Source organism: Heptranchias perlo, unplaced genomic scaffold, assembly GCF_035084215.1.
Source record: "Heptranchias perlo isolate sHepPer1 unplaced genomic scaffold, sHepPer1.hap1 HAP1_SCAFFOLD_223, whole genome shotgun sequence".
Lineage (NCBI taxonomy): Eukaryota > Metazoa > Chordata > Chondrichthyes > Hexanchiformes > Hexanchidae > Heptranchias > Heptranchias perlo.
The window spans coordinates 12,722-38,513 of NW_027139237.1; the positions used below are offsets into that span (position 1 = coordinate 12,722).

The 25,792-nt window shown below is 54.6% G+C and overlaps 1 protein-coding gene across 5 annotated transcripts; it reads right to left on the minus strand.

Moving 5' to 3' along the window:
- Positions 1–1,147: 1,147 nt before the first annotated feature.
- LOC137310134 (solute carrier family 25 member 44-like) lies at positions 1,148–19,850 on the minus strand. Of its 5 annotated transcripts, none has more exons than XM_067978106.1 (3): positions 19,615–19,850; positions 10,774–11,443; positions 1,148–1,374 (listed from the first exon to the last, which is right to left on the minus strand). In XM_067978106.1, exons 2-3 carry the CDS (start codon positions 11,405–11,407, stop codon positions 1,163–1,165), a joined length of 846 nt encoding a protein of 281 aa, XP_067834207.1. In that variant the 5' UTR covers positions 11,408–11,443; positions 19,615–19,850; the 3' UTR covers positions 1,148–1,162. The 5 variants fall into 5 exon arrangements, with proteins under 5 accessions (XP_067834207.1, XP_067834208.1, XP_067834211.1 ...); XM_067978107.1 differs by having other exon boundaries at positions 19,605–19,850; XM_067978110.1 differs by lacking the exon at positions 19,615–19,850 and adding an exon at positions 16,539–16,560.
- Positions 19,851–25,792: the final 5,942 nt, after the last annotated feature.

Here is a 25,792-nt window from a genome sequence, read left to right on the forward strand (position 1 = left end):
AGAGGGGGAGGTGGTAGAGGGGGAGGTGGTAGAGGGGGAGGGGGAGGAGGAGGGTGAGGGTGAGGTAGAGGGGAGGGGGAGGAGGAGGTAGAGGGGGAGGGGGAGGAGGAGGTAGAGGGGGAGGAGGAGGTAGAGGGGGAGGAGGAGGTAGAGGGGGAGGGGAGGTAGAGGGGGAGGGGGAGGTAGAGGGGGAGGGGGAGGTAGAGGGGGAGGGGGAGGTAGAGGGGGAGGTAGAGGGGGTGGGGGAGGTAGAGGGGGAAGGGGAGGTAGAGGGGGAAGGGGAGGTAGAGGGGGAAGGGGAGGTAGAGGGGGAGGGGGAGGTAGAGGGGGAGGAGGAGGTGGAGGTGGGAGGAGGAGGTGGAGGGGGAGGAGGAGGTAGAGGGGGAGGGGGAGGAGGAGGTAGAGGGGGAGGAGGAGGTAGAGGGGGAGGAGGAGGTAGAGGGGGAGGGGGAGGTAGAGGGGGTGGGGGAGGTAGGGGGGAGGGGGAGGTAGTGGGGGTGGGGGAGGTAGAGGGGGAGGTAGAGGGGGAGGGGGAGGTAGAGGGGGAAGGGGAGGTAGAGGGGGAAGGGGAGGTAGAGGGGGAGGGGAGGTAGAGGGGGAGGGGGAGGTAGAGGGGGAGGAGGAGGGTGGAGGGGGGAGGAGGAGGTGGAGGGGGAGGAGGAGGTGGAGGGGGAGGAGGAGGTAGAGTGGGTGGGGAGGTAGAGGGGGTGGAGTAGAGGGGGAGGAGGTGGTAGAGGGGGAGGAGGTGGTAGAGGGGGAGGGGGTGGGGGAGGGAGAGAGGGTGGGGAGGGAGGAGGGAGAGGGGGTGGGAGTGGGGGAGGGAGAGGGGGAGGTGAGGGGGAGGGGGAGGTGAGGGGGAGGGGGAGGGGGTGGGGGAGGTAGGGGGGAGGTAGAGGGGGAGGGGGAGGGGGAGGTAGAGGGGGAGGGGGAGGGGGGGTGAGGGGGAGGGGAGGAGGAGGGGAGGGGGAGGGGGGAGGGAGAGGGGGGTGGTAGGGGGGAGGGGGAGGGGGAGGTAGAGGGGGAGGGGGAGGTGGAGGGGGAGGTAGAGGGGGAGGGGGTAGGGGAGAGAGAGAGAGGGAGAGAGGGTGAGCGAGGGGGAGAGGGGAAAGGGAAGGGGAAGGGGGAAGGGAAGAGAGGAAGGGGAGAGAGAGAGAGGGGGGGGTCAGGGGAGGGAGAGGGGGAGAGGGTGAACTGATCTCTGGACGGTCACCAGACACTCGATACCCCACACACCCTGTGCTGTTACCTGCACTCGAGCCCGGATCACATCCATCGGGTTTGTGAGGGTGGAGGCAGTCGCTGCTGCGAGAGGCCCAGCCACGGCCTGGACCAGGAGGTGCGGGCACACACTGGGTGTCACACAGGAGAGTTGTTCTGTGGAAAGAAGAGACACAAAGATTGAGGGGGAAGGTCCTCATTAGAGCTGAGAATCAGCACTTCAACAGAGGAACGAAACTCCCCCGAACAAACTCAGCGAATCAGGACTGTACCCCACTGTTATACAGTGACAGACCTGTACCCACCAGTACTGTACCCCAGTGTTATACAGGGACAGACCTGTACCCACCAGTACTGTACCCCAGTGTTATACAGAGACAGACCTGTACCCACCAGTACTGTACCCCAGTGTTATACAGAGACAGACCTGTACCCACCAGTACTGTACCCCAGTGTTATACAGGGACAGACCTGTACCCACCAGGACTGTACCCCAGTGTTATACAGAGACAGACCTGTACCCACCAGTACTGTACCCCAGTGTTATACAGAGACAGACCTGCACCCACCAGTACTGTACCCCAGTGTTATACAGAGACAGACCTGTACCCACCAGTACTGTACCCGTTATACAGTGACAGACCTGTACCCACCAGTACTGTACCCCAGTGTTATACAGGGACAGACCTGTACCCACCAGGACTGTACCCCAGTGTTATACAGAGACAGACCTGTACCCACCAGTACTGTACCCCAGTGTTATACAGAGACAGACCTGTACCCACCAGCACTGTACCCCAGTGTTATGCAGAGACAGACCTGTACCCACCAGTACTGTACCCGTTATACAGTGACAGACCTGTACCCACCAGTACTGTACCCGTGTTATACAGGGACAGACCTGTACCCACCAGTACTGTACCCGTGTTATACAGAGACAGACCTGTACCCACCAGTACTGTACCCGTTATACAGTGACAGACCTGTACCCACCAGTACTGTACCCCAGTGTTATACAGGGACAGACCTGTACCCACCAGGACTGTACCCCAGTGTTATACAGAGACAGACCTGTACCCACCAGTACTGTACCCCAGTGTTATACAGAGACAGACCTGTACCCACCAGTACTGTACCCCAGTGTTATACAGAGACAGACCTGTACCCACCAGTACTGTACCCGTTATACAGTGACAGACCTGTACCCACCAGTACTGTACCCCAGTGTTATACAGGGACAGACCTGTACCCACCAGTACTGTCCCCCAGTGTTATACAGTGACAGACCTGTACCCACCAGTACTGTCCCCCAGTGTTATACAGTGACAGACCTGTACCCACCAGTACTGTACCCCAGTGTTATACAGTGACAGACCTGTACCCACCAGTACTGTACCCCAGTGTTATACAGTGACAGACCTGTACCCACCAGTACTGTACCCCAGTGTTTCCAGTGACAGACCTGCACCCACCAGTACTGTACCCCAGTGTTATACAGGGACAGAACTGTACCCACCAGTACTGTACCCCAGTGTTATACAGGGACAGAACTGTACCCACCAGTACTGTACCCCAGTGTTATACAGGGACAGAACTGTACCCACCAGTACTGTACCCCAGTGTTTTTCAGAGACAGACCTGTACCCACCAGTACTGTACCCCAGTGTTATACAGGGACAGAACTGTACCCACCAGTACTGTACCCCAGTGTTTTTCAGAGACAGACCTGTACCCACCAGTACTGTACCCGTGTTAGACAGTGACAGACCTGTACCCACCAGTACTGTACCCCAGTGTTATACAGAGACAGACCTGTACCCACCAGTACTGTACCCCAGTGTTATACAGTGACAGACCTGTACCCACCAGTACTGTACCCCAGTGTTATACAGAGACAGACCTGTACCCACCAGTACTGTACCCCAGTGTAATACAGAGACAGACCTGTACCCACCAGTACTGTACCCCAGTGTTATACAGGGACAGACCTGTACCCACCAGTACTGTACCCCAGTGTTATACAGGGACAGACCTGGACCCACCAGGACTGTACCCCAGTGAAATACAGTGACAGACCTGTACCCACCAGTACTGTACCCCAGTGTTATACAGAGACAGACCTGTACCCACCAGTACTGTACCCCAGTGTTATACAGGGACAGACCTGCACCCACCAGTACTGTACCCCAGTGTTATACAGAGACAGACCTGCACCCACCAGTACTGTACCCGTGTTATACAGTGACAGACCTGCACCCACCAGTACTGTACCCCAGTGTTATACAGAGACAGACCTGTACCCACCAGTACTGTACCCCAGTGTTATACAGAGACAGACCTGTACCCACCAGTACTGTACCCCAGTGTTATACAGAGACAGACCTGTACCCACCAGTACTGTACCCCAGTGTTATACAGAGACAGACCTGTACCCACCAGTACTGTACCCCAGTGTTATACAGTGACAGACCTGTACCCACCAGTACTGTACCCCAGTGTTATACAGTGACAGACCTGTACCCACCAGTACTGAACCCCAGTGTTATACAGGGACAGACCTGTACCCACCAGTACTGTACCCCAGTGTTATACAGAGACAGACCTGTACCCACCAGTACTGTACCCGTGTTATACAGTGACAGACCTGTACCCACCAGTACTGTACCCCAGTGTTATACAGTGACAGACCTGTACCCACCAGTACTGTCCCCCAGTGTTATACAGTGACAGACCTGTACCCACCAGTACTGTACCCCAGTGTTATACAGTGACAGACCTGTACCCACCAGTACTGTACCCCAGTGTTATACAGTGACAGACCTGTACCCACCAGTACTGTACCCCAGTGTTATACAGGGACAGACCTGTACCCACCAGTACTGTACCCCAGTGTTATACAGGGACAGACCTGTACCCACCAGTACTGTACCCCAGTGTTTCCAGTGACAGACCTGCACCCACCAGTACTGTACCCCAGTGTTCTCCAGTGACAGACCTGTACCCACCAGTACTCTACCCCAGTGTTATACAGTGACAGACCTGCAACCACCAGTACTGTACCCCAGTGTTATACAGGGACAGACCTGTACCCACCAGTACTGTACCCCAGTGTTATACAGTGACAGACCTGTACCCACCAGTACTGTACCCCAGTGTTTCCAGTGACAGACCTGCACCCACCAGTACTGTACCCCAGTGTTATACAGGGACAGAACTGTACCCACCAGTACTGTACCCCAGTGTTATTCAGTGACGGACCTGTACCCACCAGTACTGTACCCCAGTGTTATACAGGGACAGACCTGTACCCACCAGTACTGTACCCCAGTGTTATACAGGGACAGACCTGTACCCACCAGTACTGTACCCCAGTGTTTCCAGTGACAGACCTGCACCCACCAGTACTGTACCCCAGTGTTCTCCAGTGACAGACCTGTACCCACCAGTACTGTACCCCAGTGTTATACAGTGACAGACCTGCAACCACCAGTACTGTACCCCAGTGTTATACAGGGACAGACCTGTACCCACCAGTACTGTACCCCAGTGTTATACAGTGACAGACCTGTACCCACCAGTACTGTACCCCAGTGTTATACAGGGACAGACCTGTACCCACCAGTACTGTACCCCAGTGTAAAACAGTGACAGACCTGTACCCACCAGTACTGTACCCCAGTGTTTTTCAGTGACAGACCTGTACCCACCAGTACTGTACCCCAATGTTTTTCAGTGACAGACCTGTACCCACCAGTACTGCACCCGTGTTTTTCAGTGACAGACCTGTACCCACCAGTACTGTACCCCAGTGTTTTTCAGTGACAGACCTGTACCCACCAGTACTGTACCCGTGTTTTTCAGTGACAGACCTGTACCCGCCAGTACTGTACCCCAGTGTTTTTCAGTGACAGACCTGTACCCGCCAGTACTGTACCCGTGTTATACAGTGACAGACCTGTGCCCACCAGTGCTGTACCCCAGTGTTGGACAGTGACAGACCTGTACCCCCCAGTACTGTACCCCAGTGTTATACAGTGACAGACCTGTACCCGCCAGTACTGTACCCGTGTTATACAGTGACAGACCTGTGCCCACCAGTGCTGTACCCCAGTGTTGGACAGTGACAGACCTGTACCCCCCAGTACTGTACCCCAGTGTTATACAGAGACAGACCTGTACCCACCAGTACTGTACCCCAGTGTTATACAGAGACAGACCTGTACCCACCAGTACTGTACCCCAGTGTTATACAGTGACAGACCTGCAACCACCAGTACTGTACCCCAGTGTTATACAGGGACAGACCTGTACCCACCAGTACTGTACCCCAGTGTTATACAGGGACAGACCTGTACCCACCAGTACTGTACCCCAGTGTTTTTCAGTGACAGACCTGTACCCACCAGTACTGTACCCCAGTGTTATACAGGGACAGACCTGTACCCACCAGTACTGTACCCCAGTGTTATACAGGGACAGACCTGTACCCACCAGTACTGTACCCCAGTGTTATACAGTGACAGACCTGTACCCACCAGTACTGTACCCCAGTGTTATACAGTGACAGACCTGTACCCACCAGTACTGTACCCGTGTTATACAGTGACAGACCTGTACCCACCAGTACTGTACCCCAGTGTTATACAGAGACAGACCTGTACCCACCAGTACTGTACCCCAGTGTTATTCAGTGACGGACCTGTACCCACCAGTACTGTACCCCAGTGTTATACAGGGACAGACCTGTACCCACCAGTACTGTACCCCAGTGTTATACAGGGACAGACCTGTACCCACCAGTACTGTACCCCAGTGTTTCCAGTGACAGACCTGCACCCACCAGTACTGTACCCCAGTGTTCTCCAGTGACAGACCTGTACCCACCAGTACTGTACCCCAGTGTTATACAGTGACAGACCTGCAACCACCAGTACTGTACCCCAGTGTTATACAGGGACAGACCTGTACCCACCAGTACTGTACCCCAGTGTTATACAGGGACAGACCTGTACCCACCAGTACTGTACCCCAGTGTTTTTCAGTGACAGACCTGTACCCACCAGTACTGTACCCCAATGTTTTTCAGTGACAGACCTGTACCCACCAGTACTGTACCCGTGTTTTTCAGTGACAGACCTGTACCCACCAGTACTGTACCCCAGTGTTTTTCAGTGACAGACCTGTACCCACCAGTACTGTACCCGTGTTTTTCAGTGACAGACCTGTACACTCCAGTACTGTACCCCAGTGTTTTTCAGTGAAAGACCTGTACCCACCAGAACTGTACCCGTGTTATACAGTGACAGACCTGTACCCACCAGTGCTGTATCCCAGTGTTATACAGTGACAGACCTGTACCCCCCAGTACTGTACCCCAGTGTTATACAGAGACAGACCTGTACCCACCAGTACTGTACCCCAGTGTTATACAGTGACAGACCTGTACCCACCAGTACTGTACCTGTGTTATACAGTGACAGACCTGTACCCACCAGTACTATACCACAGTGTTATACACTGACAGACCTGAACCCACCAGTACTGTACCCCAGTGTTATACAGTGCCAGACCTGCAACCACCAGTACTGTACCCCAGTGTTATACAGTGACAGACCTGTACCCACCAGTACTGTACCCCAGTGTTATACAGGGACAGACCTGTACCCACCAGTACTGTACCCCAGTGTTATACAGGGACAGACCTGGACCCACCAGTACTGTACCCCAGTGTTATACAGGGACAGACCTGTACCCACCAGTACTGTACCCCAGTGTTATACAGGGACAGACCTGTACCCACCAGTACTGTACCCCATTGTTTTTCAGTGACAGACCTGTACCCACCAGTACTGTACCCCAGTGTTATACAGTGACAGACCTGTACCCACCAGTACTGTACCCCAGTGTTATACAGGGACAGACCTGTACCCACCAGTACTGTACCCCAGTGTTTTTCAGAGACAGACCTGTACCCACCAGTACTGTACCCGTGTTATACAGTGACAGACCTGTACCCTCCAGTACTGTACCCCAGTGTTATACAGAGACAGACCTGTACCCACCAGTACTGTACCCGTGTTATACAGTGACAGACCTGTACCCACCAGGACTGTACCCCAGTGAAATACAGTGACAGACCTGTACCCACCAGTACTGTACCCCAGTGTTATACAGAGACAGACCTGTACCCACCAGTACTGTACCCCAGTGTTATACAGGGACAGACCTGCACCCACCAGTACTGTCCCCCAGTGTTATACAGAGACAGACCTGCACCCACCAGTACTGTACCCCAGTGTTATACAGTGACAGACCTGCACCCACCAGTACTGTACCCCAGTGTTATACAGAGACAGACCTGTACCCACCAGTACTGTACCCCAGTGTTATACAGAGACAGACCTGTACCCACCAGTACTGTACCCCAGTGTTATACAGTGACAGACCTGTACCCACCAGTACTGTACCCCAGTGTTATACAGTGACAGACCTGTACCCACCAGTACTGTACCCCAGTGTTATACAGTGACAGACCTGTACCCACCAGTACTGTACCCCAGTGTTATACAGTGACAGACCTGTACCCACCAGTACTGTACCCCAGTGTTATACAGGGACAGACCTGTACCCACCAGTACTGTACCCCAGTGTTATACAGAGACAGACCTGTACCCACCAGTACTGTACCCCAGTGTTATACAGTGACAGACCTGTACCCACCAGTACTGTACCCCAGTGTTATACAGAGACAGACCTGTACCCACCAGTACTGTACCCCAGTGTTATACAGGGACAGACCTGTACCCACCAGTACTGTACCCGTTATACAGTGACAGACCTGTACCCACCAGTACTGTACCCCAGTGTTATGCAGAGACAGACCTGTCGCCACCAGTACTGTCCCCCAGTGTTATACAGTGACAGACCTGTACCCACCAGTACTGTCCCCCAGTGTTATACAGTGACAGACCTGTACCCACCAGTACTGTACCCCAGTGTTATACAGTGACAGACCTGTACCCACCAGTACTGTACCCCAGTGTTATACAGTGACAGACCTGTACCCACCAGTACTGTACCCCAGTGTTTCCAGTGACAGACCTGCACCCACCAGTACTGTACCCCAGTGTTATACAGGGACAGAACTGTACCCACCAGTACTGTACCCGTGTTTTTCAGTGACAGACCTGTACCCACCAGTACTGTACCCCAGTGTTTTTCAGTGACAGACCTGTACCCACCAGTACTGTACCCGTGTTTTTCAGTGACAGACCTGTACCCACCAGTACTGTACCCCAGTGTTATGCAGAGACAGACCTGTCGCCACCAGTACTGTCCCCCAGTGTTATACAGTGACAGACCTGTACCCACCAGTACTGTCCCCCAGTGTTATACAGTGACAGACCTGTACCCACCAGTACTGTCCCCCAGTGTTATACAGTGACAGACCTGTACCCACCAGTACTGCATCCCAATGTTATACAGTGACAGACCTGTACCCACCAGTACTGTCCCCCAGTGTTATACAGGGACAGACCTGTACCCACCAGTACTGTACCCCAGTGTTATACAGAGACAGACCTGTACCCACCAGTACTGTCCCCCAGTGTTATACAGGGACAGACCTGTACCCACCAGTACTGTACCCCAGTGTTATACAGGGACAGATCTGTACCCACCAGTACCGTACCCCAGTGTTTCCAGTGACAGACCTGCACCCACCAGTACTGTACCCCAGTGTTCTCCAGTGACAGACCTGTACCCACCAGTACTGTACCCCAGTGTTTTCCAGTGACAGACCTGCAACCACCAGTACTGTACCCCAGTGTTATACAGGGACAGACCTGTACCCACCAGTACTGTACCCCAGTGTTATACAGTGACAGACCTGCAACCACCAGTGCTGTACCCCAGTTTTATACAGTGACAGACCTGTACCCCCCAGTACTGTACCCCAGTGTTATACAGTGACAGACCTGTACCCACCAGTACTGTACCCCAGTGTTATACAGTGACAGACCTGTACCCACCAGTACTGTACCCCAGTGTTTTTCAGTGACATACCTGTACCCACCAGTACTGTACCCCAGTGTTTTTCAGTGACAGACCTGTACCCACCAGTACTGTACCCGTGTTTTTCAGTGACAGACCTGTACCCACCAGTACTGTACCCGTGTTTTTCAGTGACAGACCTGTACCCACCAGTACTGTACCCGTGTTATACAGTGACAGACCTGTACCCACCAGTGCTGTACCCCAGTGTTATACAGTGACAGACCTGTACCCCCCAGTACTGTACCCCAGTGTTATACAGAGACAGACCTGTCCCCACCAGTACTGTACCCCAGTGTTATACAGTGACAGACCTGTACCCACCAGTACTGTACCTGTGTTATAGTGACAGACCTGTACCCACCAGTACTATACCACAGTGTTATACACTGACAGACCTGTACCCACCAGTACTGTACCCCAGTGTTATACAGTGACAGACCTGCAACCACTAATACTGTACCCCAGTGTTATACAGGGACAGACCTGTACCCACCAGTACTGTACCCCAGTGTTATACAGGGACAGACCTGTACCCACCAGTGCTGTACCCCAGTGTTTTTCAGTGACAGACCTGTACCCACCAGTACTGTACCCCAGTGTTATACAGGGACAGACCTGTACCCACCAGTACTGTACCCCAGTGTTATACAGGGACAGACCTGTACCCACCAGTACTGTACCCCATTGTTTTTCAGTGACAGACCTGTACCCACCAGTACTGTACCCCAGTGTTATACAGTGACAGACCTGTACCCACCAGTACTGTACCCCAGTGTTTTTCAGTGACAGACCTGTACCCACCAGTACTGTACCCCAGTGTTATACAGGGACAGACCTGTACCCACCAGTACTGTACCCCAGTGTTTTTCAGTGACAGACCTGTACCCACCAGTACTGTACCCCAGTGTTATACAGTGACAGACCTGTACCCACCAGTGCTGTACCCCAGTGTTATACAGTGACAGACCTGTACCCCCCAGTACTGTACCCCAGTGTAATACAGGGACAGACCTGTACCCACCAGTACTGTACCCCAGTGTTATACAGTGACAGACCTGTACCCACCAGTACTGTGTTACTCTGGGACCCCTCTCCCCAGTAATGAGAGTATTGGGCTGTGTTACTCTGGGACCCCTCTCCCCAGTAATGAGAGTATTGGGCTGTGTTACTCTGGGACCCCTCTCCCCAGTAATGAGAGTATTGGACTGTGTTCCTCTGGGACACAGGTATTTACTGCCATGGGAACCTCTTCAACCTGTCCAAGGTGAACCCAAGCCCTGACCTTCAAGGCCACCGGTCGAACACACAGTCCCACCTTGGCCGCAGTGAATCCCACAGCCTGTCTCCCTGACCCCACCCTCGGTCAAAGACTGAGCACCTCGACTCTCAGCGCCCAAAGTCTGGGCACACGCACTGCGCTCAGTGGGCGAACAGTCGGACACCTGTTTGATGTTCCTTATAACTGGGCCCCACTGTCAGGTAGCCAGGAATCTCACCCACCTGCGTACAGATGGTAGAAAGGCCACCATAGTGCACTGTTGGGGATGTAGGTCATGAGTGATGCAGCGTATCCTCGGTAAAACCCTCGCAGCCCGTCCAGCTGGAAGATCTGGACGACCACCTCCTTGGTCTGCCCGATGACCAGCTGGTGCTTGCCGGTGCCCACCACCACTCTGGACTGCAGCTTGAAGCGACCCATGCTCTGGCCCTGGCCCTGCACCATCAGGTGCTGCGAGACGATGTCGATGGGCACAGTGATGGTCTGCGCCACCAGCGAGGCCGCGCCCCCGGCAATCACAGACTTCACCACGTTGCGGTTGTTGTACTGTGCGACGTACTTGCGGGTGAGCTCGTAGGTGGTAACGTAGCACTGGCCAGAGATGAGCGTGAAGGTGTTGACGAGAAAGCCTCGGTAGAATCCAGCCACGCCCTCTGTCCGCAGGATCTTGACAAACGCGTCAAAGGTGCCACCGTACAAACTCTTGCCCTTCTGGACCTGTAGCCGGGTGCGGATCAAGGTAAAGGGATAGACGCTGACTCGGATCATCATCGTCATACACACTCCAAACACATAGAACTTGCGTTTATCCAAATCCTCCCACTCGATGATCTGGATCTTCCGCCGATCGTCCATGGTGAGCAGAGGCCGATTCCCACTCGCGGCACGGACCTGGGCAAACAAACAACACCCCAGAAACATGAGGACCTCAGGCCCCTGTGCACACCTCGAACTCCGAGAATCACCAGTCACAGCGGGCGAGGTCAGGAGGTACCGACAGCGCAGGGGGCCGAGTGATCAATGGATTATCGGCGCCACCACGAGGGAAGGGGAGTCTCGGGACTGGCATCACGGCACCAACCCACGTCCCCCGCCACACCGACCCCTGTCCCTTACCGCGATCAACACCGTCCCTCACCGTGCCGTGCTGCACCGTCCCTCGCCAAAACTAACCTCATCCCTCACCGCACAGAACCCACCAGTACTGTACCCCAGTGTTACACAGTGACAGACCTGTACCCACCAGTACTGTACCCCAGTGTTATACAGAGACAGACCTGTACCCACCAGTACTGTACCCCAGTGTTATACAGGGACAGACCTGGACCCACCAGTACTGTCCCCCAGTGTTATACAGTGACAGACCTGTACCCACCAGTACTGTACCCCAGTGTTATACAGTGACAGACCTGTACCCACCAGTACTGTACCCCAGTGTTATACAGTGACAGACCTGTACCCACCAGTACTGTACCCCAGTGTTATACAGTGACAGACCTGTACCCACCAGTACTGTACCCCAGTGTTATACAGTGACAGACCTGTACCCACCAGTACTGTACCCCAGTGTTATACAGGGACAGACCTGTACCCCCCAGTACTGTACCCCAGTGTTATACAGGGACAGACCTGTACCCACCAGTACTGTACCCCAGTGTTATACAGTGACAGACCTGTACCCACCAGTACTGTACCCCAGTGTTATACAGTGACAGACCTGTACCCCCCAGTACTGTACCCCAGTGTTATACAGTGACAGACCTGTACCCACCAGTACTGTACCCCAGTGTTATACAGGGACAGACCTGTACCCACCAGTACTGTACCCCAGTGTTATACAGAGACAGACCTGTACCCACCAGTACTGTACCCCAGTGTTATACAGTGACAGACCTGTACCCACCAGTACTGTACCCCAGTGTTATACAGTGACAGACCTGTACCCCCCAGTACTGTACCCCAGTGTTATACAGTGACAGACCTGTACCCACCAGTACTGTACCCCAGTGTTATACAGGGACAGACCTGTACCCACCAGTACTGTACCCCAGGGTTATACAGGGACAGACCTGTACCCACCAGTACTGCACCCCAGTGTTATACAGTGACAGACCTGTACCCACCAGTACTGTACCCCAGTGTTATACAGAGACAGACCTGTACCCACCAGTACTGTACCCCAGTGTTATACAGTGACAGACCTGTACCCACCAGTACTGTACCCCAGTGTTATACAGAGACAGACCTGTACCCACCAGTACTGTACCCCAGTGTTATACAGTGACAACCTGTACCCACCAGTACTGTACCCCAGTGTTATACAGGGACAGACCTGTACCCACCAGTACTGTACCCCAGTGTTATACAGGGACAGACCTGCCCCCACCAGTACTGTACCCCAGTGTTATACAGTGACAGACCTGTACCCACCAGTACTGTACCCCAGTGTTATACAGTGACAGACCTGTACCCACCAGTACTGTACCCCAGTGTTATACAGTGACAGACCTGTACCCACCAGTACTGTACCCCAGTGTTATACAGTGACAGACCTGTACCCACCAGTACTGTACCCCAGTGTTATACAGTGACAGACCTGTACCCACCAGTACTGTACCCCAGTGTTATACAGAGACAGACCTGTACCCACCAGTACTGTACCCCAGTGTTATACAGGGACAGACCTGTACCCACCAGTACTGTACCCCAGTGTTATACAGAGACAGACCTGTACCCACCAGTACTGTACCCCAGTGTTATACAGGGACAGACCTGCCCCCACCAGTACTGTACCCCAGTGTTATACAGGGACAGACCTGTACCCACCAGTACTGTACCCCAGTGTTATACAGGGACAGACCTGTACCCACCAGTACTGTACCCCAGTGTTATACAGTGACAGACCTGTACCCACCATTACTGTACCCCAGTGTTATACAGTGACAGACCTGTACCCACCAGTACTGTACCCCAGTGTTATACAGGGACAGACCTGTACCCACCAGTACTGTACCCCAGTGTTATACAGGGACAGACCTGTACCCACCAGTACTGTACCCCAGTGTTATACAGGGACAGACCTGCCCCCACCAGTACTGTACCCCAGTGTTATACAGTGACAGACCTGTACCCACCAGTACTGTACCCCAGTGTTATACAGTGACAGACCTGTACCCACCAGTACTGTACCCCAGTGTTATACAGTGACAGACCTGTACCCACCAGTACTGTACCCCAGTGTTATACAGTGACAGACCTGTACCCACCAGTACTGTACCCCAGTGTTATACAGTGACAGACCTGTACCCACCAGTACTGTACCCCAGTGTTATACAGAGACAGACCTGTACCCACCAGTACTGTACCCCAGTGTTATACAGGGACAGACCTGTACCCACCAGTACTGTACCCCAGTGTTATACAGGGACAGACCTGCCCCCACCAGTACTGTACCCCAGTGTTATACAGGGACAGACCTGTACCCACCAGTACTGTACCCCAGTGTTATACAGGGACAGACCTGTACCCACCAGTACTGTACCCCAGTGTTATACAGTGACAGACCTGTACCCACCATTACTGTACCCCAGTGTTATACAGTGACAGACCTGTACCCACCAGTACTGTACCCCAGTGTTATACAGGGACAGACCTGTACCCACCAGTACTGTACCCCAGTGTTATACAGTGACAGACCTGTACCCACCAGTACTGTACCCCAGTGTTATACAGAGACAGACCTGTACCCACCAGTACTGTACCCCAGTGTTATGCAGAGACAGACCTGTACCCACCAGTACTGTACCCCAGTGTTATACAGGGACAGACCCGGACCCACCAGTACTGTACCCCAGTGTTTTACAGAGACAGACCTGTACCCACCAGTACTGTACCCCAGTGTTATACAGGGACAGACCTGTACCCACCAGTACTGTACCCCAGTGTTATACAGTGACAGACCTGTACCCACCAGGACTGTACCCCAGTGTTATACACTGACAGACCTGTACCCCCCAGTACTGTACCCCAGTGTTATACAGAGACAGACCTGTACCCACCAGTACTGTACCCCAGTGTTATACAGGGACAGACCTGTACCCACCAGTACTGTACCCCAGTGTTATACAGAGACAGACCTGTACCCACCAGTACTGTACCCCAGTGTGATACAGGGACAGACCTGTACCCACCAGTACTGTACCCCAGTGTTATACAGAGACAGACCTGTACCCACCAGTACTGTACCCCAGTGTGATACAGGGACAGACCTGTACCCACCAGTACTGTACCCCAGTGTTATACAGAGACAGACCTGTACCCACCAGTACTGTACCCCAGTGTTATACAGGGACAGACCTGTACCCACCAGTACTGTAGCCCAGTGTTATACAGAGACAGACCTGTACCCACCAGTACTGTACCCCAGTGTTATACAGGGACAGACCTGTACCCACCAGTACTGTACCCCAGTGTTATACAGAGACAGACCTGTACCCACCAGTACTGTACCCCAGTGTTATACAGTGACAGACCTGTACCCACCAGTACTGTACCCCAGTGTTATACAGTGACAGACCTGTACCCACCAGTACTGTACCCCAGTGTTATACAGTGACAGACCTGTACCCACCAGTACTGTACCCCAGTGTTATACAGGGACAGACCTGTACCCACCAGTACTGTACCCCAGTGTTATACAGTGACAGACCTGTACCCACCAGTACTGTACCCCAGAGTTATACAGGGACAGACCTGTACCCACCAGTACTGTACCCCAGTGTTATACAGAGACAGACCTGTACCCACCAGTACTGTACCCCAGTGTTATACAGTGACAGACCTGTACCCACCAGTACTGTACCCGTGTTGTACAGGGACAGACCTGTACCCCCCAGTACTGTATCCCAGTGTTATACAGAGACAGACCTGTACCCACCAGTACTGTACCCCAGTGTTATACAGTGACAGACCTGTACCCACCAGTACTGTACCCGTGTTATACAGGGACAGACCTGTACCCACCAGTACTGTACCCCAGTGTTATACAGTGACAGACCTGTACCCACCAGTACTGTACCCCAGTGTTATACAGTGACAGACCTGTACCCACCAGGACTGTACCCCAGTGTTATACAGAGACAGACCTGTACCCACCAGTACTGTACCCCAGTGTTATACAGTGACAGACCTGTACCCACCAGTACTGTACCCCAGTGTTATACAGTGACAGACCTGTACCCACCAGTATTGTACCCAAGTGTTATACAGGGACAGACCTGTACCCACCAGGACTGTACCCCAGTGTTATACAGAGACAGACCTGTACCCACCAGTACTGTACCCCAGTGTTATACAGAGACAGACCTGTACCCACCAGTACTGTACCCCAGTGTTATACAGGGACAGACCTGTACCCACCAGTACTGTACCCCAGTGTTATACAGGGACAGACCTGTACCCACCAGTACTGTACCCCAGTGTTATATAGTGACAGACCTGTACCCACCAGTACTGTACCCCAGTGTTATACAGGGACAGACCTGTACCCACCAGTACTGTACCCCAGTGTTATACAGTGACAGACCTGTCCCCACCAGTACTGTACCCCAGTGTTATACAGGGGCAGACCTGTACCCACCAGTACTGTACCCCAGTGTTATACAGGGACAGACCTGTACCCACCAGTACTGTACCCCAGTGTTATACAGAGACAGACCTGTACCCACCAGTACTGTACCCCAGTGTTATACAGGGACAGACCTGTACCCACCAGTACTGTACCCGTTATACAGAGACAGACCTGTACCCACCAGTACTGTACCCCAGTGTTATACAGAGACAGACCTGTACCCACCAGTACTGTACCCCAGTGTTATACAGAGACAGACCTGTACCCACCAGGACTGTACCCCAGTGTTATACAGGGACAGACCTGTCCCCACCAGTACTGTACCCCAGTGTTATACAGGGACAGACCTGTACCCACCAGTACTGTACCCCAGTGTTATCCAGAGACAGACCTGTACCCACCAGTACTGTACCCCAGTGTTATACAGGGACAGACCTGTACCCACCAGTACTGTACCCCAGTGTTATACAGTGACAGACCTGTACCCACCAGTACTGTACCCCAGTGTTATACAGTGACAGACCTGTACCCACCAGTACTGTACCCCAGTGTTATACAGTGACAGACCTGTACCCACCAGTACTGTACCCCAGTGTTATACAGTGACAGACCTGTACCCACCAGTACTGTACCCCAGTGTTATACAGTGACAGACCTGTACCCACCAGTACTGTACCCCAGTGTTATACAGAGACAGACCTGTACCCACCAGTACTGTACCCCAGTGTTATACAGTGACAGACCTGTACCCACCAGTACTGTACCCCAGTGTTATACAGTGACAGACCTGTACCCACCAGTACTGTACCCCAGTGTTATACAGAGACAGACCTGTACCCACCAGTACTGTACCCCAGTGTTATACAGAGACAGACCTGTACCCACCAGTACTGTACCCGTGTTATACAGAGACAGACCTGTACCCACCAGTACTGTACCCCAGTGTTATACAGGGACAGACCTGTACCCACCAGTACTGTACCCCAGTGTTATACAGAGACAGACCTGTACCCACCAGTACTGTACCCCAGTGTTATACAGAGACAGACCTGTACCCACCAGTACTGTACCCCAGTGTTATACAGAGACAGACCTGTACCCACCAGTACTGTACCCCAGTGTTATACAGGGACAGACCTGTACCCACCAGTACTGTACCCCAGTGTTATACAGAGACAGACCTGTACCCACCAGTACTGTACCCCAGTGTTATACAGTGACAGACCTGTACCCACCAGTACTGTACCCCAGTGTTATACAGAGACAGACCTGTACCCACCAGTACTGTACCCCAGTGTTATACAGGGACAGACCTGTACCCACCAGTACTGTCCCCCAGTGTTATACAGGGACAGACCTGTACCCACCAGTACTGTACCCGTGTTATACAGTGACAGACCTGTACCCACCAGTACTGTACCCCAGTGTTATACAGTGACAGACCTGTACCCACCAGTACTGTACCCCAGTGTTATACAGTGACAGACCTGTACCCACCAGTACTGTACCCCAGTGTTATACAGGGACAGACCTGTACCCACCAGTACTGTACCCCAGTGTTATACAGTGACAGACCTGTACCCACCAGTACTGTACCCCAGTGTTATACAGTGACAGACCTGTACCCACCAGTACTGTACCCCAGTGTTATACAGAGACAGACCTGTACCCACCAGTACTGTACCCCAGTGTTATACAGTGACAGACCTGTACCCACCAGTACTGTACCCCAGTGTTATACAGTGACAGACCTGTACCCACCAGTACTGTACCCCAGTGTTATACAGGGACAGACCTGTACCCACCAGTACTGTACCCCAGTGTTATACAGTGACAGACCTGTACCCACCAGTACTGTACCCCAGTGTTATACAGTGACAGACCTGTACCCACCAGTACTGTACCCCAGTGTTATACAGAGACAGACCTGTACCCACCAGTACTGTACCCCAGTGTTATACAGTGACAGACCTGTACCCACCAGTACTGTATCCCAGTGTTATACAGGGACAGACCTGTACCCACCAGTACTGTACCCCAGTGTTATACAGGGACAGACCTGCCCCCACCAGTACTGTACCCCAGTGTTATACAGAGACAGACCTGTACCCACCAGTACTGTACCCCAGTGTTATACAGTGACAGACCTGTACCCACCAGTACTGTACCCCAGTGTTATACAGAGACAGACCTGTACCCACCAGTACTGTACCCCAGTGTTATACAGTGACAGACCTGTACCCACCAGTACTGTACCCCGGTGTTATACAGTGACAGACCTGTACCCACCAGTACTGTACCCCAGTGTTATACAGTGACAGACCTGTACCCACCAGTACTGTACCCCAGTGTTATACAGTGACAGACCTGTACCCACCAGTACTGTACCCCGGTGTTATACAGTGACAGACCTGTACCCACCAGTACTGTACCCCAGTGTTATACAGAGACAGACCTGTACCCACCAGTACTGTACCCCAGTGTTATACAGTGACAGACCTGTACCCACCAGTACTGTACCCCAGTGTTATACAGAGACAGACCTGTACCCACCAGTACTGTACCCCAGTGTTATACAGTGACAGACCTGTACCCACCAGTACTGTACCCCGGTGTTATACAGTGACAGACCTGTACCCACCAGTACTGTACCCCAGTGTTATACAGTGACAGACCTGTACCCACCAGTACTGTACCCCAGTGTTATACAGAGACAGACCTGTACCCACCAGTACTGTACCCCAGTGTTATACAGTGACAGACCTGTACCCACCAGTACTGTACCCCAGTGTTATACAGGGACAGACCTGTACCCACCAGTACTGTACCCCAGTGTTATACAGGGACAGACCTGTACCCACCAGTACTGTACCCCAGTGTTATACAGGGACAGACCTGTACCCACCAGGACTGTATCCCAGTGTTATACAGGGACAGACCTGTACCCACCAGTACTGTACCCCAGTGTTATACAGGGACAGACCTGTACCCACCAGTACTGTACCCCAGTGTTATACAGGGACAGACCTGTACCCACCAGGACTGTACCCCAGTGTTATACAGGGACAGACCTGTACCCACCAGGACTGTACCCCAGTGTTATACAGGGACAGACCTGTACCCACCAGGACTGTACCCCAGTGTTATACAGAGACAGACCTGTACCCACCAGTACTGTACCCCAGTGTTATACAGTGACAGACCTGTACCCACCAGGACTGTACCCCAGTGTTATACAGTGACAGACCTGTACCCACCAGTACTGTATCCCAGTGTTATACAGTGACAGACCTGTACCCACCAGTACTGTACCCCAGTGTTATACAGAGACAGACCTGTACCCACCAGTACTGTACCCCAGTGTTATACAGTGACAGACCTGTACCCACCAGTACTGTACCCCAGTGTTATACAGTGACAGACCTGTACCCACCAGGACTGTACCCCAGTGTTATCCACTGGCCGCTCCGATAATGATGATCCAGTCTCCGCGCTTCTCTCCCAGCCCCTCGGCCCGGGACACTGACCCTGACCCCGGGCCCGGCCGCGACTCCAACTCCGAGGCTTCGCACCCGCTCCGGGCCGCCAAGCAAACCGGAAGTGGGGTGTGGTTGACTGACATCGCGCTGCTCCAATCAGGATGGTGATCCGGCCCTGGAGGGGGCGGGATCATCGCCGAGCCCCGCCCACCGCCCGTCAGACACTCAACGGAAACCGCGCTCGCGCCCGGCCGGACATCCGGGTTAGAGAGCGCGCGCGGACAGTGGGCGGGGCGGGGTCACAGGGCCACGCCCACCGAGCCCTAACCCCGCCCCCATAGGCAGGGCCACGCCCATAGACAGGTCCCGCCGCCCGAGTCCCAACCGCAGCCCCGCCCGCCGAGCCCTAGCCCCGCCCATACATCAGGACCCGCCCACCAAGCCCTAGCCCCGCCCATACATCAGGACCCGCCCACCGAGCCCCGGCCCCGCCCACACACAGGGCCACGCCCACCGAGTTCCAACCGCAGCCCCGGCCCCGCCCACCGAGCCCCGGCCCCGCCCACACACAGGGCCACGCCCACCGAGTCCCAACCGCAGCCCCGGCCCCGCCCACCGAGCCCCGGCCCCGCCCACACACAGGGCCACGCCCACCGAGCTCACAAGTGGTGCCCCGCCCACCGTGCCCTAGACCCGCCCACACACAGGCCCCGCCCCCGCTCCCTGTCTGTCGGGGGAGGTGGGTGAAGGTCAGGCCCGCTTCCCATTCCTGGGGCCTTGGGCCGGGTTTGAGGCGGACGGGTCACCGGGCCCAGTGTCCTGGGGAAGGGTCACCGGGCGGGGGTCACCGGGCCCAGTGTCGTTGGGGGGGTGGGGCGGGGAAGGATCACCGTGGTGATCACTGGGGGTCACCGGGCGGGGGTCACCGGGCCCAGTGTCCTGGGGAAGGGTCACCGGGCGGGGGTCACCGGGCCCAGTGTCCTGGGGAAGGGTCACCGGGCGGGGGTCACCGGGCCCAGTGTCGTTGGGGGGGGGGGGGCGGGGAAGGATCACCGTGGTGATCACTGGGGGTCACCGGGCGGGGGTCACCGGGCCCAGTGTCGTGGTGGGGGGGGGAAGGATCACCGTGGTGATCACTGGGGGTCACCGGGCCGCAGCTTCCACAGGGAGGAACAAGGGGCTCGGAGGATCCGCAGAGACGAGAAACCTGCGGCTCGACCCCATCACTCGGGGCCTGAGGAAAATCATGGCCACTGCCCCCCCCCTCCCACCGTCCACTCTCCTCGACCCCAGGAACCGCTGCAGGGGCCGGAGGCAGAACGTCGCTCCCTGGGCGTGGACGCACACCCTCCCCCCTCTCCCGCCCCCCTCCTCCCCGGGAGACTCGGGACGCCAGCAGCGACCCCCCCCCGTCTGTCGTCTGGTCCTAGAAGAAGTCGACAAGCTTCCTCTGCCTCTTGACCATGAGCAGCACGTCGTTGGCATAAGCCGAAAAGACGACCTCCACGCCCGGCTCTCCACAGTCCCCACACCCTCGTGCAGAGCCAGTCCCGACAACCTCTTCCGCAAGAGGCGCAGGAAAGGCTCCACGCAGACAGTGGATAATTGGCCGGACATGGGGCATCGCTGACGCACTCCTCGCCTGAAATGAAGGGGTGCCATCAAGGATCCATTAACCTTAGTCAGACAGTCTTCGGCAGCGTACAGAAGTTGGATCCAGGCAACGAAATGCGACCTGAATCCAAATGTGCGCAGAGTCCCGAATAAATATTTGTGACCCACCCCGTCGAGCGCTTTCTGATCCAGACAGACCAGCCCTCGGGGAATGGTGGATGAGGTCCCGGACCAGGGGGATGTTATTGTTGGTTCTGGATCACGTGGGCCAGCACGGTGCTGAGTTCACCGCCTTGGCAAAGACCTTGTAATTTGTGCTGAGCAGCGAGATCGGGCGCCAGGTTTTAAGCTGGCGGAAATCCCTCTTCTTTGGCAGCAGGACGACGACAGCCCTGCGCCAAGAAAGGGGCATCTCCCTGGTCACCAGACCTTCCCCCGGGACCTGTGCATAGTCGCCCCCCCCCCAGGCCATCCCACATCGCCCTGTGGAAGCCCGTCCAGTCCTGGGGATTTCCCCCTAGACAGCTGGTAGAGGACACCAGTCAACTCCACCAGGCCTCGCGGAGCATCGAGCCGGTTGGCGCCCTCCAGGCTGACCTTTGGCAGGTCCTCCCACAAAACTCTGCGAGCATGCTCGCTGGACGCATCCGGAGAGAAGAGAGCCTCGTCGTCGGCCCGGGGCCTGGTACTGACCCCCCTCCGGATCCGAGACGAGGGATCCGTCATCAGCCAGCAGTGTGAGGAGTTTCTAAGGGACCCTCCGCCTTTTCTCCAGCGAGTAGAAGGGGGAGCTGCGGCCCAGGTCCTGAAGGAGACGGAGACTGAGACAGATCCGCGCCCCTCGTCTCTTCGTACACCTGCCGCAGGGCCGGATCCTTGACCACTTGACCGAGAGGGGACTCCAGGTCAAGCGCCTCCTTCTCCAACCGCCTGACCTCGGACTCCCGCCTCTTGGTCAACCCATTTGCGAATTCAGAGCTTCGTTCACGTCCCGCCATCGCCTCAAGGAGAAGACCTCCTGCTTCCGTCTCCAGAATCGACGGAATGTGTCCCGGAGCTGCTCGTCCTTCATCAGCAGGTTGTTACCAGATCGTGGACATCTCTCGAGCGCAGGGCAGAGAAAGATCCCATCCCCACCGGGTGATGTTTCCCGCAGGAAGCACAACGCACACCTCCCTTCCTGGAAGACCGAGAAGTGCTGAGGTCCGTGGTGGTCCTCCCTGCTGTCGTTGAGGTTGAGGATTGTTACAAGAGTTTAATAAGCCTACCAATGATATCGGGACGCGAGTTAGCCTCAGGCATGCACGGAGGAACTAATGGCCACAAGGATAGACCAGATGAACAGCGCCATCAGTAACCAATGGTCAAGGGCCAGCTGGACATCACTGTGGTGACGCAGGTATCTCGCGACACACTCCTGGAGCTCCAAAATGGGCGTGAGGGGGGCACCAGTGAACACACCGCCTCACTGGCGGTGGACTCAATGCCCTCACCCTCAGTCACCCTCCTCCCCCAGCTCATCACCAAATCACCCTCCTCCCCCAGATCATGACCAAATCACCCTCCTCCCCCAGATCATGACCAAATCATCCTCCTCCACCAGATCATGACCAAATCACCCTCCTCCCCCAGATCATGACCAAATCACCCTCCTCCCCCAGATCATCACCAAATCACCCTCCTCCACCAGATCATGACCAAATCACCCTCCTCCCCCAGATCATGACCAAATCATCCTCCTCCACCAGACCATGACCAAATCATCCTCCTCCCCCAGATCATCACCAAATCACCCTCCTCCACCAGATCATGACCAAATCACCCTCCTCCCCCAGATCGTGACCAAATCACCCTCCTCCACCAGATCATGACCAAATCATCCTCCTCCACCAGATCATGACCAAATCACCCTCCTCCACCAGATCGTGACCAAATCACCCTCCTCCCCCAGATCATCACCAAATCATCCTCCTCCCCCAGATCATGACCAAATCATCCTCCTCCCCCAGATCATGACCAAATCATCCTCCTCCTCCCCGATCATCACCAAACCACCCTACTCCAACGAAAGATCGTCACAAAATCACCCTCCTCCTCCAGATGGTCACCAAATCACCCTCCTCCACCAGATCGTGACCAAATCACCCTCCTCCCCCAGATCATGACCAAATCATCCTCCTCCACCAGATCGTGACCAAATCACCCTCCTCCACCAGATCGTGACCAAATCATCCTCCTCCCCCAGATCATGACCAAATCACCCTCCTCCACCAGATCGTGACCAAATCACCCTCCTCCCCCAGATCATGACCAAATCATCCTCCTCCCCCAGATCATGACCAAATCACCCTCCTCCACCAGATCGTGACCAAATCACCCTCCTCCCCCAGATCATGACCAAATCATCCTCCTCCCCCAGATCATGACCAAATCACCCTCCTCCACCAGATCGTGACCAAATCATCCTCCTCCACCAGATCGTGACCAAATCACCCTCCTCCCCCAGATCGTGACCAAATCATCCTCCTCCCCCAGATCATGACCAAATCACCCTCCTCCACCAGATCGTGACCAAATCATCCTCCTCCCCCAGATCATGACCAAATCACCCTCCTCCACCAGATCGTGACCAAATCATCCTCCTCCCCCAGATCATGACCAAATCATCCTCCTCCCCCAGATCATGACCAAATCACCCTCCTCCCCCAGATCATGACCAAATCATCCTCCTCCCCCAGATCATGACCAAATCACCCTCCTCCCCCAGATCATGACCAAATCATCCTCCTCCCCCAGATCGTGACCAAATCCCCCTCCTCCTCCCCGATCATCACCAAACCACCCTACTCCAACGAAAGATCGTCACCAAATCACCCTCCTCCTCCCCGATCATCACCAAACCACCCTACTCCAATGAAAGATCGTCACAAAATCACCCTCCTCCCCCAGATCATCACCAAACCACCCTACTCCAACGAAAGATCGTCACCAAATCACCCTCCTCCTCCAGATCGTCACAAAATCACCCTCCTCCCCCAGATCGTCATCAAATCACCCTCCTCCTCCCCGAGATCGTCACCAAATCAACCTCCTCCTCCCCCAGATCGTCACCCAGTCACCGTCCACCCCGAAATAGTCACAAAATGACCCTCCTCCCCCAGATCATCACCAAATCATCCTCCTCCTCCAGATCATCACCAAATCAGCCGCCTCAACCCCAGATCGTGACCAAATCACCCTCCTCCCCCAGATCATCACCGAATCACCCTCCTCCTCTCCCAGATCGTCACCAAATCACCCTCCGACCCCAGATCGTCACCAAATCACCCTCCGACCCCAGATCGTCACCAAATCACCCTGCTCTCCTAGATCATCAAGAAATCACCCTCCTCCTCCCCCAGATCGTCACCAAATCACCCTCCTCCTCCCCCAGAACGTCACCCAGTCACCGTCCACCCCGAAATAGTCACAAAATGACCCTCCTCCCCCAGATCATCACCAAATCATCCTCCTCCTCCAGATCGTCACCAAATCAGCCGCCTCAACCCCAGATCGTGACCAAATCACCCTCCTCCCCGAGATCGTCACCAAATCACCCTCCTCCTCTCCCAGATAGTCACCAAATCACCCTCCGACCCCAGATCGTCACCAAATCACCCTCCTCCTCCGCCATTTCGACACCAAATCACCCTCCTCCACCACCAGATCGTCAGCAAAATCACCCTTCTCTTCCCCCAGATCGTCACCCAGTCACCCTCCTCTCCCAGATCGTCACCCAAATCACCCTCCTCCTCCCCCAGATAGTCACCAAATCAGACTCCACCCCTAGATCCTCACCAAATCACCCTCCTCTTCCAGATCGTCACAAAATCACCCACCTATTCTCCCAGATCATCACTAAATCACCCTCCTCCTCCCCAAATCGTCACCAAATCACCCTCCTCTCCCAGATCATCAAGAAATCACCGTCCTCCTCCCCCAGATCGTCACAAAATCACCCTCCTCCTCCCCAGTTCATCACAAAATCACCCTCCTCTCCTAGATCATCACAAAATCACCCTCCTCCTCCCCAGATCATCACTAAATCACCCTCCTCCTCTCCCAGATCGTCACAAAATCACCCCCCTACTCTCCCAGATCATCACTAAATCACCCTCCTACCCCAGATCGTCACCAAATCACCCTCCGACCCCAGATCGTCACCAAATCACCCTGCTCTCCGAGATCATCAAGAAATCACCCTCCTCCTCCCCCAGATCGTCACCAAATCACCCTCCTCCTCCCTCAGATCGTCACCAAATCAATCTGCTCTCCTAGGTCATCAAGAAATCACCCTCCTCCTCCCCCAGATCGTCACCCAGTCACTGTCCACTCCCTAATCGTCAAGAAATGACCCTCCTCCCCCAAATCGTCACCAAATCAACCTCCTCCTCCCCCAGATCGTCACCCAGTCACCGTCCACCCCGAAATAGTCACAAAATGACCCTCCTCCCCCAGATCATCACCAAATCATCCTCC

Coding starts and splice junctions, on each gene's coding strand:
- LOC137310134 (XM_067978106.1), bottom strand. CDS start 11,407: ATGGACGATCGGCGGAAGATCCAGATCATCGAGTGGGAGGATTTGGAT. Junction 1,375..10,773: donor TTTCTACCATCTGTACGCAG/GTGGGTGAGATT, acceptor TTCTTTCCACAG/AACAACTCTCCTGTGTGACA.